The sequence below is a fragment of the Delphinapterus leucas genome, chromosome 4, assembly GCF_059928025.1.
Source record: "Delphinapterus leucas isolate spDelLeu-1000000601 "Yukka" chromosome 4, BTC_Dleu_Yukka2, whole genome shotgun sequence".
Classification (NCBI taxonomy): Eukaryota; Metazoa; Chordata; class Mammalia; order Artiodactyla; family Monodontidae; genus Delphinapterus; species Delphinapterus leucas.
The window spans coordinates 58,360,725-58,376,888 of record NC_143132.1 but is presented as its reverse complement, the minus strand read 5'-3'; the positions used below and the strand labels follow the sequence as shown (position 1 = coordinate 58,376,888).

At 44.4% G+C, this 16,164-nt stretch overlaps 2 protein-coding genes across 2 annotated transcripts in view; both read right to left on the bottom strand.

Annotated features, from left to right (window-relative positions):
• The window catches only part of PLCXD2 (phosphatidylinositol specific phospholipase C X domain containing 2), a 46,474-nt gene extending 39,127 nt beyond the window's left edge, over positions 1-7,347 (bottom strand). Inside the window, exon 1 of the mRNA XM_022598196.2 lies at positions 6,621-7,347. Coding sequence (XP_022453904.1) covers positions 6,621-6,780 — 160 coding nt within the window. The 5' untranslated portion in view covers positions 6,781-7,347. The remainder of the gene's footprint in view (positions 1-6,620) is intronic.
• A 6,664-nt stretch (positions 7,348-14,011) lies between these two features.
• Positions 14,012-15,376, bottom strand: LOC111175354 (uncharacterized). The gene is given in 1 exon segment (XM_089910529.1): positions 14,012-15,376. A coding segment is annotated over 1 exon segment (897 nt). The 5' UTR covers positions 14,977-15,376; the 3' UTR covers positions 14,012-14,079.
• Between the last annotated feature and the right edge of the window lie 788 nt (positions 15,377-16,164).

Here is a 16,164-nt window from a genome sequence, read left to right as displayed (position 1 = left end):
GCTTTTCCCAAAGGCAAAGTTACAGGAGCTGAAGCATTTCACCACCATTCCCTCTAGTGTGCCTGCAGTTATAAGCTCTTAGAGGCTGGGAAGAGATGTGGAGCCAGCCTGTCACACAAGGTAGAGGTCAGGTCAGAGCACGTGTCAGAAACCAAATCCTCAGCCTCAGAAGCTCGTCTGAAACAGCAGCAATGCAGGTGACAGCGACAGGCTCCTAGGATCTGAAATGTCAGTGGGCATGTCTTGCAGGATCTTTATAAAGGCGAAACAATAGCAGGCAGTAGAATTGGGGATCTCTTGAGGGTGAGGCTAAGGTCATGGCTCAGTGTGTGAGCATTGTGTGTGTGTGTGTGTGTGTGTGTGTGTGTTGGGTGATGGGTAGTATGTGTGTGTTTGTGTGTATGTGTGGGTGATGCATATATCTGGAGGGACAATGAAGCTATTCCACGGCTGGGGAAGGAGTTATATATGTAAAAAGATTTGTTTAAAGGAAAGCATTTTGTAATATTCCTTCTATTCATCTGGGAACAAAATGACTAGGTTAAGAGGGTAAGTGATGGGGCCAGGAGGAGAGCAGAAGCAAAGTTAGCAATATGGTCCTGTCACAGAGACTTAAATTTTTCCCAAAGGTTTTGGATGGCTGGAGATGACAAAGTTTGACAGCTGAACTAGGGATGGGAGGACAAAGTAGCTAAAGAGGATTTTCTGGCTCTCTTGATCAGCTGCCCTCAGATTGCATTTAAGACTCATTTGGTACTCACATCCTGAGCAACCCTCCATGTAGCCTTCCCTTAACTCGAAGTCCCCTTGAGGGGATGACCATTCAAGTTATCCTGATCTGATCAGACAGAGAACATTGAGCCACAGGGCTTAATTGGAAGGTCAGCTCCTTAACTAGATTGCAAATTACCTGAGGGTATAGACTGCATTTTACACCTCTGTTTTTGTTGTCCATTTCAGACACAGGCTTTCAATAAATGACTATCATGATTAATTTTTTTAAAAGACACATTATTTTGTGACAGACTCTGTTCTTAGCGTGCAACATGAATTAATTTAATTCTCACACTAACCAAATGAGGTAGTGCCATTACTATCTGTTTTACAGAGAACACTGAGGCACAGAGAGGTTAAGTAATTTGCCCAAGGTCACAAAGTCATGAGGGGCGGAGTTGGGATTCAAAACCAGACAGCGTGGCTTTAGCATTAATACTCTAAACCAATCCATGATTCTGCTTCTTACAGACATGGGTGATTCCTGAGTTCCTTGTGGCTTTTGTGTGATTGGGGCAGGGAAAGGATCTCAGGAAGTGATGAACCTTCTTAGAAGAGAAACCTACTAATGCAAACACTAAATCATAGCCTCTTTTTATTCCTCACCATGATCACCCAGAGGAAAAAAAAAAAGAAAAACAACAACAAAAACTTATTCCCACTTAAGAGGCCATTTTGGTTCCGTGTGATTTTTTTCTTGATTGGGTCAGCCCTGGTAGATTTAGCTTGGTCCTTGGTTTTCCACAGCCTCAGATTCTGTAGGACAATGAGTCTCTTCTAGGGCCAACTCATGGCTCATGATATCCCCAAAGTGCAGCCCACCTAAACTTCTTGTTCCAGAATGTATCTTGCACCCTTTTGGGTCCCCATCTCTGTGAGATGCACCTGATCCAACTTCCAGAAGCAGGATTTGAGTAATGATTCCCTACGTCCTGCCCCCGTAATGATTTTGTCTCCCTGTCGCACATGTGGGGAGTGAGTGAGGGACCACAGGAGAAGAGCTATAGAAATTGCCAAGTGGTCAAAGGCAGGACTGCATAGGAAAAGGATAGGATTCCAGAAAGGTGAAAAAGGAGAGAAGGGAATGTCATCAGCAAGATGAGAAGAGAGAACGCTCCGGGAATTGGAGAGCAGTGAGGAGGTCTGAGCAAGGGCTGACACTGGAACGGGAGAGGTCGGGATACAGGCCAGGTCAGTGGAAGGAAGGGGAACAAGAAATGAGAGCAGGCTGAGGCTGCAGCCAGACAGGAAACATGAGATGCTTACATTTGACAAGGGAAGAAGGAAGGCAGAAGGGATGCGGGGTGAAAGAACTGTTCCTAGGGCAGAAGTGACACAGAGGTCTGCTTCTGACCCTTCTGACCATCTTACTCTGCCTGAGAATTTCCATTTCTAATGGGGCTCAGTGATAAGTCTTATCTAGAGCTATGGGAAAACTATGCAAAAGATAACAAGAAATGGATTGGAAAATATTCTGAGTGTTTCATACGGCATTCCCAGAAGGAGAACCTAACCTATCTGTTCAGTTTAGCTCTGATCACAATTGAAAAAGATGGTGGCTGCAAGCCACTTTTCCAGCATCCTTACTTTCCTGTTCCATGCACTAAAAGATCCACTCAGCAGTTACCAGTGACAGAGCTGCTACCCTGTACTAGGGCTTAGGATTGTAAGGGGAAATAAGCCATGTTCTCTGTGTACAAGTTGTTCACAGACGATGTAGAAGACAGATACCTAGAAATAACAATGTGTGGAGAAGGGCAATGATAAAGATATTAACAAAGCATTACTGAGGGGCAGCAGAGGGAGTCCTCCAGCCATTTCCCCAATATATCTCCATCCCTTAGCTTAATTGGCTTATTTCAAGTGGAAAGCCCCCTTCCCTATCCTGACCCCCAGGCCACATTCCTTGAAATTTTTGACCATTTTTCAAATCCCACGTCAAATGCCATTTTTTCAACAAAGTCGTTCCTATTCTTAAAAGCTGAAATTAATCTTTCCATTCTGTGTTTCTGTAACACTTTATTTACATCTCTGTTATAATATTCACCCCAATTAGTTTTTTAAAATCGTGTATGGTGAAGATATGTATACACATATATGTGTGTGTGTGTAAACCTCTCTATCACTAGGATGTAAGCTCATTTGATAGCTTGATCCACCTTTGGGTCTGCCACAGGCCTGAGCATGGAGGTTTCTTAAAACGTACTCAGAGTCTGTTCGATTTGAACTACTCTACAGTCGATTTTAGGATGCTAAAGTGAGAAGACCTCGCTTCCTTCTGGCAATTGTGATTCTTTGATTGCACATGCCAAAAATAATTTCTTGTTCTGAAGAGGTATAGGAGAAATGACCTTCAGACAAAAATGACCCAGTCATTCTTCTATGTTTAGAGGTGAATAGGCAAAAAACAAAAAAAAAACCCTTCAAACTAATCAAAGAATTTTTAATTTGGAAGGGACTCTACATTTCATTTAATCCAACATCTTAATTACAAATGAGGAAACTAAGTCCTGAGAAATTTGGATACTTCTACAGTGTCACACAGCCAGAATCAACAATATCAAATTTCGAGACCCTTACGTTCAAGGTTCTTTCCAATAAACCAAATTGTTTACCTTTGTTAAAAAGAAGGGAAAAACATGATTAAAAAAAGAGAGAGAAATAGCACTAAAATATACAGAGAAGAATTCATGGAAAAGCTGTATACATTATTGAAAAAAATTTTTCCTATCAGTCCCTTTGTCCATAAAGAAAACCATGCTTTCACTAACATCAGCAAAATTGTTCGTAGAGTTCAAAGCTTTACTTTAAAAATCTGACTTTTGCAGTTTCCAGATGTTTTTACCCTTAAGGTCTCCAATTATTCTACACAGTTGGCAGGGAGAATTGTTCTGAGGTTCTTCTCCAAGATATGCCAATATGTTTGGGTGACAGTGGTCATTAACAGGTGTTCTTAACAGTTGTGGAAGTGAAATAATACATCAAGGCTTTGTTGAGAGGTGCAAGTTCACACTTGCTCTCTCCCATCATGACTTAGGCAAATGCAGCAGATGCACTCAGATCTGACATAGTTTACTCCATCCCGGTTCTGCTATTAATGTCAGAACCCCTGCCTTTTTTCTGCCCTTTCCCGCATCACTCCTACCCTACTCCCACCCTGACAGAGCTGACCCAATATTACAGACGCCCTGGGGTGGCACACATGCACATACAGAATAGGTCTAAGCTCTAAATTTGAATTGAAAACTTACTGGATTCCAATTCCAAATAGGAATAACTTACTGGGTTCCAGTATATATATATATATGGATATATATATACATATATGAAAATTATATATTTATATTACAGATATATAATATGTACACACATCTGTGTGTATATCTAGCTAGATAGTGATTTATAATTGCTCAGGCAAAAATCACCTTGTTTTAAAAATTCTTTCATTTGCTGCAGAGGATAGACTGTGAAAACTGGTTTTCAGTTAGAGAATTCTCCCCCCTCCCCCCAGCTGCTCTGCACTTCCCAAGGCCTCCTTAGGGGCACAGGGACAGTGCGTGGGTTTTGGAGCCAGCTACATAGGGGCTTAAATATTAGTTCTGCTGTTTACTACTTGTGTGATCTTGAGAAAATTACTTAACCTCTCTGGACAGTAATTTTCTTATTTCTAAAATGAGGGTGTTCCTACCCATCTTGGAGGTGTAAGGATTTGAGGTAATGTATGCCAGTGGGTGCTGCATGGGACTGCTCAGGAAATAATAGCTATTATGATGAAGGTGATGATGACGGGGAAGAGGAAGAGAGGAAGAGGGAGCAACATGGTGGCCTCCACTTCCTGAATGCTGTCTGTATTTCAGAACCTCTCAGTAAGTCTTGGCAGAACTCGACTGCCAGTCCTTAGCCGGGGAATATTCAGCTTGAAGTAGGGAAGGGAGAGCCAGTGGTGAGGCAGGGTGCAGGGGTGGGGGAGGAGGGGGCATGGCTGCCACTTAATATGTGATTTTCTTGTCTTGAGCTATATATATTTATATATATATACACACATACACTCATGTTCCTTCCACTGCTGGGAATAAGGCATTCATAGCAATGAGTGCCATATCTTTTGAGGAGTCAAGGACTTTTTTTTTTTTTTTTTTGCTTAGAAGGACTGGACTTCACAAAGCAGGGTGAACAAATTCCTGTGTTCCCACGGTGGCTAACCACAGAATTTCCAGCAGGCCCCACTATCGACAAACTCTGGCAATTCTAGTAACCGGGAGATACCCTATAGATTGCAGAACAAACGCCCAGCTCCTTTCTGCAGTCATGGGGTCAGAGTGCACAGCCACACCATGGGCAGAGCTGCTGCTGTGGTTTGAACTGTCCAAAGTACAACAGGAAGGAGGAAGCCCCAGCCTACCCAGACGTGCCCCAATGATAAAGCCATTTAGCGCCTGCCTAAGATGCCATTCTGTTTGCAAACACATACTATTTGCTGTAGCACCTGACAAAACAATTCCATCAGAAAGACATATGACTCATGTTAAAAGATGCCTGTGCAACGTTTCAGCGATGACTCCACAGGTGTCAATTAAACATGGAAAAGACCTGTTCTGAAGCATGACCATATGGCATTTCCCAAGGAGCTGTAGTCAATGGCTGATAAAACACAAGTGATCATACCTATAAAGAGATTTAGCAACCCTCTCCTTGCTCAAAAGCAACAAGAGCCCATGAGGACAATGAACCTGGAACCTCCAAAAGAAGAGGCGACTAAGGAAAGGCTGCACCTGAAGCCAGCATGGCTCTTCCTCATGCATAGAAAGCAAAGACCTGGGGTTGCGTGAGGTCGTCTTGTCTGCCACCAAAAAGCAGACTGATCCCAGGGATGGCTGGGAGTTTTCCTGGTAGTCTAGGGGTGAAGTTAATTGTTATGTCTACAGGTGAGAGAAAGGACTGGCAGTGGTCCATTCCCCTGCTCCTGGGAGTGCTCGCCAAGCATCAGAATCTAGGACTTTGCCCAGCACATGAGACCAAGTTCACTGTAGTCCAAACCTCCTTCCCTAGAAACCAAGCTTTAACCAGCTTTTGAATGGAAGGAAGAGGACACACTTAACAAATCTAACGAGAGTGATGTCACAGTACAAAAGCCCCAGGAGAGAGCGAGTGGCTGGTGCAGAAGTGCTTTTCAAGGCTTGGTTCTAGATCAGCCAGGCAGACACCTGTATATATATATATATATAGACAAAGTTTCAAACACCACCACCTCATCACACCTAATGCCTGCTTGTGATGAGCACCTGCATTCTCAATTTCTATCTTTTCCAACAACAATAATATGTGTCTTTATACTCAGTCCTAGTTCTGAACCTCTTCTTAAATGCTAATCTGTTTCTTGTTTCTCTGCTACGAAAGGTCAAATAAATGAGAAAGGAAATACTTTACAGTGTTAATGTTGATCCAGATCTACAACTGTTAATGGCTTTTTACTCATTACCCTTGATCTCTCCTTTTAATTTTGAGTGATTCAAGAAACGCACCCCTCACATACCCTGGCCCCAACATTAAGAAGGTAATGTTCTTAGAGTCAGTCTATCAAGTAAAAACAAAACAAAACAAAAAGACCCAAACAAACAAAAAATGGCGCTTCCATTCTCGAGTCCCTTTTGCCAATGATGCAGCGTACTTAAATCTCTTTACAGCAGCTGCTTCAGTGTTAAGTTTTTAGTTAGAAATAAGAAAGAGGTTTAGTTAAGGTCACTGACAATTATTTTCTCAGCACAATAGAAAAACAGCCCAACCCATTAACAACACTAAAATGGCAGAAGCAAACACAGTGGGAACAAGTAAGAACAGAAGAATACCTGGGATTGCCAGATTGGAAAGGGGGACGTTGTGGAGGAGAGGAGGGAGCGAGGCCATCCAGTCGGCATTGCAGACCTCCAATGTCTTTGTCCCGCTGGGACTGGGGGAGCAGATGGTCCCCATCCTGAGTTTCCTCCTTACCTTCCTAACTGCTAGCATCCCTTTCTATCAGTCAACTGCTCAGGCTCAGCCCAGTGCCACTCACTCAGCGATCATAATTGCCCGGGCTCTCTAACACTTCAGGGCCACCTTTGTCACACCAGTCTTGCCAAAAGGCCTTTCTGCCGGGGGAGACGGGTTAAAGACGTGGTTCCCCAGCCCCCAGCACCTGCAGTCCGCACCCTCTCCGGCCCAGCCGCTGTTCCCTTAATCTGCTTAGACTCGGCTCCGTTAAACTTCTTACGTTCCCCCTCTGGAGCCAGGGAAAGGTAGGCCCCTCGAGATAAATCTTACAGAAACTGAACGTCCTACGAGCAGCCACGCCCAGAGCCACTCACACTACAGGTACCCACACGGCAGAAAGACACGCCGGTGGGTCTACATACACGTGAGCGCCCGGACGCACCATCCTCAGCCTGATTTACGCTTTTATGTCTGTCACTGGGCTGGCACATAAGCTGGGCCTGCCTGCTCTCCCTCCTCCGGCTCCTCGCACAGGTTCCGCTGCCCTGTGGCTTCCAGAAGGCGCTCAGAAGTGTAACGCAGAAGGCGCTCAGAAGTGTAACCTGCGGCGTCCGGACTCCCGGCGGCCCCGCCCCACACTGCCGGGCAGATTTGCCGGGAGACGCGGCTCGTGATTGGCCGCTGGCGGAGAGCGCTCCGATTGGTCCGCGCCCTCTGAGCGGCGCCCACCCCTCCGCTGCCCGGCCTCCCTTGCTCTGTTACTCCGGCCTTCAAATGTGTAGACGGCCGCTGCTGCAGCCTGCACGCTTGGACCAGTCAGGTCTTGGATCGGACAGGTCTTTCCACGGGCCTTTCACGCTGTCAGCACTCAGAGGTTAAATGCAACCATACGATTCCTTCCTTCTTTCCCCTACACACACACACACACACACACACACACAATGACAATTACACAGAGAGTATTACATTTTCAATAAACCACATAGGCAGCAGAAATATGAGAGGTAAAGAGGCTGAGAGGCTGAGAAAGGTGCAGTATATCATATTTGGACGACAACATCAAGGGCAGTTTGTGTTTCAACCATTACCTAATTAAGATTCTCGTACACACCACTTATTCCCATTTTACAGAGAAGGAAATAATGATACTTTGCAATTTTATTGTCTGTTGTTTGGAACCTTTTTCCAAATTCTTTGTCCCATTTGCTCTTCAGAGTATCCCTATAAGGCAGGGGGGGTTGGTGGTATGACCCCCTTTTCCTAGACGAAGTCAAAGTTTGGCGGCCTTGTGGGAGCAGTTCATGTGGTGGCACTATTTGGAAATCCCATTTTGGAATGAGATCCTCGAGCCCTGAGGCTTGTAGGCATAGAAACCCATTTCTCTGCTTTCTGCAGTGTTCCCTGCGCTTTCAAATGGTCCCTTTCCACGGTGTAAACTTTAGGGTCTTTAATGATAAGCGAATTTTGCACACGGATAATCACAGGAACACCTTGGCAAACAGGCAAATCAAGAAAAACACCCTGACCTTGACGGTGGGGTCCTGGAGGGCTTCAGGCCAGGCAGCGCCTCAGTGACTTAGGAGGGCTTACGGGAAAAGGAAGGAGCAGCCTGTGTGCCAAGAGAAGACTGACGGCTCGTGTACAGACAGACCCGCAGGTCCGCTGGTACTGTCACCGAATGGCCCCGCCTCATCTCCAAGGTAAGTACACAGCAGCAATGCAGCTACTTTTCTATACACATAACTGCTGTTGCATAGTGCCCTCTTTTGACATCTTATTAAATTTCCTCTTCTGGGCTATTATTAACATTCATTTAAGCCTGCTTTTTCAGCCTTTTGAGCTGTGTAATATTACCAAAAGTTGTGTTTGTTTGTTTCCTGGAGGAGTATGCCTTGGTTAATAAAAAGAACGTCTACACTATTTATCATATAGCTTCTGATTCTTAAAGAGCACTACAGTGTAGTGCTGTACATATTGGGAATATGTCACCTAGCTGTTTTGTTCAATGAAATGCCACCCCCCCCCCTCAATCACACTATAGATTTACTTTTGAAATGTCACCTTTCTGGGCTTCCCTTGAACTTAAAAAAAATTTTTTTTAAATCTCAACATAAAATTTTATGAAAGCTGCCTAAGGCAAACAAAAAGTGTTCTTTAAGCTTTACTGTGGAATGTCAATTTCAGTGACTTTTTTTTTCTTATTTTTCAGCTCTTAATGGAAGGAAGGCACAGAATAAGAAAGCATTAAACATTAGACTTAGAGTCATCATTGTGTGAGAACCTGAAAGCAAGAGAAGTGGAACGAGTTCACAATGAGACGTTTTGCACACCTGACAGCTTTCAGTCAAAACTACTTGGTTTGTCTAAGAAAACATTTCAAAAGAAGGCAGCACGCTCTCCATATATTCTTGAGTCAGTCCTGGAAGAAATTTTTCAAGTGAAAACACAGCCTCTAGTGCAGTACTTGGCATATAGCAGGTGTTCTATAAATATTTGTTAGAAGGAGGGAGATGCTTGGTAAAACATGCTCTGCTGGGTTCTAGGTAGTAACTTAGAGCAGTGCTTTCTAACCTTTAATGTGCAAAGCAACCATATTCTGATTGAGTTCGTCTGAGATGGGCCTGAGACTCTGCATTTCTATCAAGATTCTAGCTGACGCTGATGCTCCTGGTTCAGACCACACCTTGAGTAGCAAGGCCTTGGAAAACAGCTCACGTTTGCTAGGTGGGAACGTGTACTGTGTTTTCACTCTCCTTTCCAAGGTTTTATAATATTTTTATATCACTTTTATAATGAAAAAATAAATTTGCATTAAAATCCCAGCTAAGAATTTCTAAGTATTAGAGAATAATTTTTCTGTCACGTAATGGAAACCAAATTATGAGTGGGATGTTTATACTATGCCACAATTGCTTTGGGAAAACCATATAATTTTAAAATAAAAATTAATATTTACAATTTGGGTAGTTAATATTTTCTTACATACTGTCTTATGAAATTTATCAGAGAGGAAACTAAATTAATAGAAGGACTGAAATTTTAAAACAAGTCAATTTTAATTAGCAATTACCACCAAGGGAGTGCTTATCATGTACAAATCATTTTGATAGGTGCTAGGAATGGAAGAAAAGTTAAATAAAAGTTGGTAACTGATGAACCTCAGATGATATATAATCCAGGAGAAAAGAGAATCAAATATGTGAATTACAAAATGTAACATGAGGCTGAATGAAGGGATAATAGAGGTACATGTGGAGGACAATAAAGAAGTATATATTTGATGGGGGAAGGGCCACAGGATGCGTTATTAGAGGAGGTGACATTCAAGCCAGGTCCGGAATTCTGAGAAAAGTTTCTGCAAGTGGAAGGTGGGTGGAGGGTTTTGGCATGGGAAAGAGATTGTGTAGCTGAGAAAATGTAAGCAAAGCTATGACAATGAATGGGAGATGTGAGAAGCAGAAAACACACAAGAGTGGCAGCACGTGGGATATGTGGGAAATACAACTCATTTACTCTCACTGAACCATCACAAGAGCCCAATGAGTTAGCTACTATTCCTATCCCCATTTTACAAAGGACACTGAAGCTTAGAGGCTACATAACTCTGCCCAAGAGCTCATAGCTAGTGGCAGAGCTGTGACTCCAGTCTCTTGATCATTGTGCCAGTGGCTTCTCATTATATGTTACCCATTATTTTTGTAAACCTGGTAAAGGATGTTTATGACCAAAGTACTTTAAAGAGTTTGGACATTTTTTTTCCTATGGATAAAAGGGGCCATTGCAGATTTTTGAGAAGGGGAGTAAAATGATTGACATTGTATTTTAGGAAGACAACTCCGGCATAATGAAGAATTGTTGGAGAAATACAACAATTTCAGGTAGATCATTGAAATCAGTTATCTAAGCAGGAAAAAAGTGAGAAAGCATGCAGAAGCTCTGGCACACAGAGACTCAATGCATGGCCTTCTAAACTATGGTGCTTGCCTCTTCGTTCCCACTTCTTATCTCCAAGGATCTATGACTCTAGGGCCCAAGTGGACAGCCTGACTGTCTCTGGAATTATTTTCATCACTTGAAAGTCTCACCAAATTGTTCATCCATTTTTATTATATGCAACCAAACCTATTTCTATGAGTACATCTACAAATTTTGTTTTCCTTTCTGGAAATGTTTTTCTCCATTACTTGATCAAGGACCCTATTGAATTCCTGAAGAGGTGACTGCAGGCTTTACCCTTTCTTGGAGGCTACATTATATTCTGGAAATTTTTAAGATCGTTCATTTTCTTCGGAATCATTTCATAAATGAGTACTGATGGTCCCAGAGCAAGTCCCTAAACAGCTTTCCATCTGGACATGTCTGGTTGGCAGGGCAAGATGGCCTGGATTTCGCTTGACTGAAGGCACCCTCAAAGCTTCAGAGGAAATGCACTGACTTAATGAGACTGTGGCTGGGCTGTCTCTGGCTCCACACCTAGGACCCTGTGCTGACTTCCCTCCCAATCTGTGTGCTAGATGGGAAAGGAATAGACCTTGAATAGCATTAGAACCGGACACGTGTTTGTTCCAGGGACATTGCCTGGAGATGAGAGAGTTGGTACGATGTTTTGAGTTCCATAGCAATGTCCCATTCACAATTTTTTTCCTGGCTGGAGGGTGTGGGGAGGGTGAGGAACTGAAATGAGGAGCCAGATAAATGAAAGATGAGATGGGAGTGTAAGCCTGCTTTGTTTTGTGCCTCATGAGAGCAGAGTTTATCTCTACTCATTCCCAACCTCCTTTCCCCAATTCAAGCCCCCCAAACTATGTGATAAAGGATCAGAGTAGAATGAGGAAATGTCACCAATATGGGTGGTGCTGGGAAACATGATGATAGCAGCAACAACCACCCTGAGGAAGAGTGACATCACTGTAGCAGCTCGGACTATTCAGGAGCCTCCATGGAAAGGGAGGTCACCAAGCATAATGCCTTGTGAACACATATGATATACCTCAGACATTTCTGACATCAGGAATGAGTCAGGAGCTGGGGGTCAGTTATTTTATGGATTAGGGCTAGAGCCAGGGACCACATGGTTGTGACCCCAGACCCTGATCATACCCAGGTGAGTGTCTTTAAGAACCTGAGTAAGAAAACAGCAGCAGGGCTTCCCTGGTGGTGCAGTGGTTGAGAGTCCGCCTGCCGATGCAGGGGACGCGGGTTCGTGCCCGAGTCCGGGAGGATCCCACATGCCGCCCGTGAGCCATGGCCGCTGAGCCTGCGCGTGCAGAGCCTGTGCTCCCCAACGGGAGAGGCCACAACAGTGAAATGGCCGCGTACCGCAAAAAAAAAAGAAAGCAGCACCTTAAACAGGAAGTCGCCATATGTGGCATCACCTCATGCCCACCCGGTATTCGTGGCCCACAACCGGGATTCTGTCATGAAACAAGAGTGAATGTAGCAGTAACAGCCCTAAGATTGTTCCTGCAGATGTGAAAGCTTGGTGATCAGGAAGATCCTCGGAGCTTCTCTGCCTTTTATAGCTATTAGACATCAAGTGTTTCTGGTATATTTAAAGATTTCCTTTAACAACACAGTGTTGCTATAAAACTTTTGAGAGAAGCTAATAACAAGTGATGATTGTAAAATTAGTTTAATGTACATTTATTCCTTCTAGCACACCATATTCCTGCACCCTCTTCTATTCCCCCTTCCCACCCACCCCTTTCACCAAAAAAAGGTAACTGAGAGAAGCTCCAGGCCTTTATTTTTCCAGCTAGTCAGCTGCAAAGTGCCTGATTTAATATGTTATGGAGCCACCTTCTGGTAGTAAAGGCACACTTCACACACACAGTAAGTACGTTTCCCTTCCTTTACCCTAAAAAAAAAGTTTCCACATCACCATCACCAATAGGAACAGCTGGGAGCTTATGTAAATACAGACTCCTGGGTCACACTCCAACCCTACTGAATCAGATCCCCTGGGGGTGGCATCTTTCTTCTGTCTTTTAAAAAAAAGCTCTCCGAGGGATTTTTATGTCCCACATGCTTTAGATCAAGACCTTGAAATGTCAATCAATTTCTCTTAAAAAAAAAAAAAAAAGAATAGGTAGAATGACAGTTCTTATCCATGTTGCGTATAAGTTTAAGCAATCAGAGAAAAATATTTCCGTTTAACCGGCAGGAACACGGAACTGCTCTCTTTACTTACCCCACCCCAGGGTTCTTGGAATTATGAGAGTGATATCAGCTGTCAGGAGAACTGTATGTACTAGCATATATCTTCATAATTACTTGACCTTCCACCACAGTTAGAATGACCTCTGTACATTTGTTATTCATTTAGCAAATAATGACCTGATTCTGCATTTTGGGTTGCTGAAACCAGTTGGAAATACCATGTTGCCACATCACCCAAGCAGTAAATAGCACGTTAATTGAGAGCAGATATTATCATTCTTTCCCAACTTTATTATTAAAATTACAAGTTTGCAGAAACAACTTCCACCAACACAAATAATTCTTTTTTTTTTTTTGCACTCTAATCCTAGGTTTATTCAACACAATTCTTTTCTCTACACAACAAAGTACAAACACAATATTATCTAAAATGCTACAAAGTTACAAAACTCAAAACAGAAAAGGTATAGTACTGATTGTACAATAAAAGCCAAAAAAGCAATGTACACGTTGCCAAAGTAACCTGCACGACCACCATGAATACCAACACAACGGGGGGTTCTGTGATGACCCGACAGAGCTGGCTCTCAACTTACCAGTTTCAGACAGAAAGGGAGACGTGGGTTTGTCTGTGTGTGTGTGCACGCACATGAATACACGTGAAAAGAACCATTTTGGGTATTTGGCCCTAGAGGTCAGAAGAGGACTCGAGCAGGGGAGCAGGGCCAGGCTAACAGGAATGGCAGCTGCGTAAAAGCACACCGTTTCCTGTGGGACCCCGAGGCCAACAGGTTAGGGCACGACCAGCCCACCAGATGGGCCCCACGTCATCTGTGGAATGGGAAAACATGCTCCCAGGCTGGGGCTGTACCACCGCCTGGAGCCCCCTGCTCATCCCTGCTGGCTTTGCCACTAAACTGACTCTCAGGAACTAGAAATGTGGAAGCTTTCTAGCCAGAAAACTGGAGGGCATCATTATAAGCACGACCCCAAACCAACAACACTCCTGCAGCCGGAACTCTGCCACCAGAGGAAATGTAGCAATTACTGCCTTCACCTTCGAAGCCTGCCTCTGAGTGAGGGATTTCTTTCCTACCGATTCTCCTTCTGCTAGAAAAGTGACAAAAGTGAGTTGGATGGGATACAAGTCACAGGGCAGAGCTTCGGTGGCCCTGCTTATCGGGAGGAGTTGGAGCTGGAGGGGCTCCTGTGGCGGCGGCGGCCAGGGGAGCGGGATCGCTGGCGCACAGGGGACTTGCGCCGAGGGGAACGTGACCTTCTCCTCATCCGTGGGGGTGACCTGTGCCCCCTTATCTTTAGAGCGATCCTTGGACTTCTCATCAGAGCGGTCTTTGCGTTTGGAGGCGGTGGCAGCATTCTCCTGGGAGGGCTGAATCACCTGGCGGGTGGCCGAGGCCAGGGGGCCAGCACAGCAGGGGCAGTGATCTCCTGGCCATCGATCTGTCCTCCGTCCATGTGCTTCAGCGCCTTCTCGGCCTCATCTGGATTCTCAAACTCCACATATGCATAGCATTTAGACAGATGCGGGTGCATCCTTTCTACAGGCATGTCAATCATTTTAATTTTCCCATAGGTGGAGAGTATCTCCATGATATGATCCTTGGTCACATACCTGGTGAGCCTTCCAATGTGCACTTTGGTGGGTTTAGGGGAAGGGCTCCGCCTTTTCCTTTCCTTTTCATCTCTTTTGGGTGGTTTGGATTTGGAGCGGGAACGCCGCCTGTTGTCATGCCTGCGCCGAGAAGGACTCGGAAAGCCAGAGGAGCTGCTGGAGTTGGAGCTGAGGGATGTGCTGGAACTTCCTGAGCGGCTCGAGGCTGAAGATGAGCTGGAGCCGCTGCTGGAGCCCGTGCTGGTGCTGGAGCCTGAGCTAGAGGTAGAGCTGGACCGAGACCTCGCGCTGCTGCTACCACTGGAAGCGCTGCGTCTCTTTCGAGTTTTATCCCTGCCACGATCCTTCTTGCTTGACTCCTTGGTGGCCCCCTTATCTTTAGAGCGATCCTTGGACTTTTCATCAGAGCGGTCTTTGCGTTTGGTAGGAGAAGGAGCCATCTTCCCGCCGCCGCAACCTCCTCCCGCTCCTAATTCTTTTTTAAAAAACAAAGGAAGTAAATTTCAAAGTAAATAAAAATAATGAATCGTTAGTGTTTTTCCCTTATCCACTCTCTCAATGTTAGGTTACAGTCAAAACGCTTAGTATGTTTCTTGGACTGTCGAGGATTTGGTTTCAAAGAGTTCTGATCTGCTTAAGTCTCTGCAGCTAAGTCCCCACCTCAGCCACATGTCTTGCTGCACCCTTCCTAAACTCTGCCCACAGCTCCTGCTTCCTTTTAGTAGCAAAAGTAGAGAAAGTAAAGTTTATCCCACACATCCTTCTGTTTCAGCCAAGTATAAGGAAGAATGTTCTAGAAGTCCGAGTTAGGCATAATAATGAAGTAGGGAGGAAATGAGTCCCTATGACTGGAAGCATCCAAGCTGAGTTTGGTAACAATAAGACAGTAAGGTGCTGGAAGCTTCGATGGAAGACTGAACTACGTAGCTTTACGGTCTTTCCAGCCATTTTCTGTTTTTTCCCTCCACCAGCTGTAAAACCGTATCTTTACACACTGAAGCCATTCCTTCCTCTCCTCTTTATTACACTGATTTACTCAAATCTTTGACTTCTTTTGATGGGCCTGGGATTACGGGAACATCTTTTCTATAAATATGGAACTGATATTCTAAAATCATGCTGCTACCAGCAAAAACTTGAGTTTTGGTTTCGGGAGTAGTTTTCTAATAAAGCCTTTATATTGGTTATATACTGTAGCCTCTGGGACAGCTCAAAATTTTCTCTACCCCCCTCCCCACGTTCAGCACCCAGGATGGGATGCTCCGACCTCAGGAAGCTAGTCTCAGAAAACACTTAGTGGAGTTCTCAGCATGGGGAGCGTGAATGGCCAAGATGGGAGTCACTTTGGTGCCTCCAACACCTCCACGGTGGTAGGACTGGTGTGTGTGTGGTCCTAGGGCAGAACTCCCCAAATCTCCACCTGAGATGCCCTAACCCTGGAGAAGGGTAAATTCACACTGCCCAGAGCCCCATATGGCAAGCACTTATCCTGGCATTTCTTTCAAGTCGCATTTTTTTTTCACAAATTCATTTAAATTTTGTTGTATATACAGACAGCTCATACAACTCAATAACAAAAACAACCAACCCAATCAAAAAGTGGGCAGAAGACCTAAGAAGACATTCAT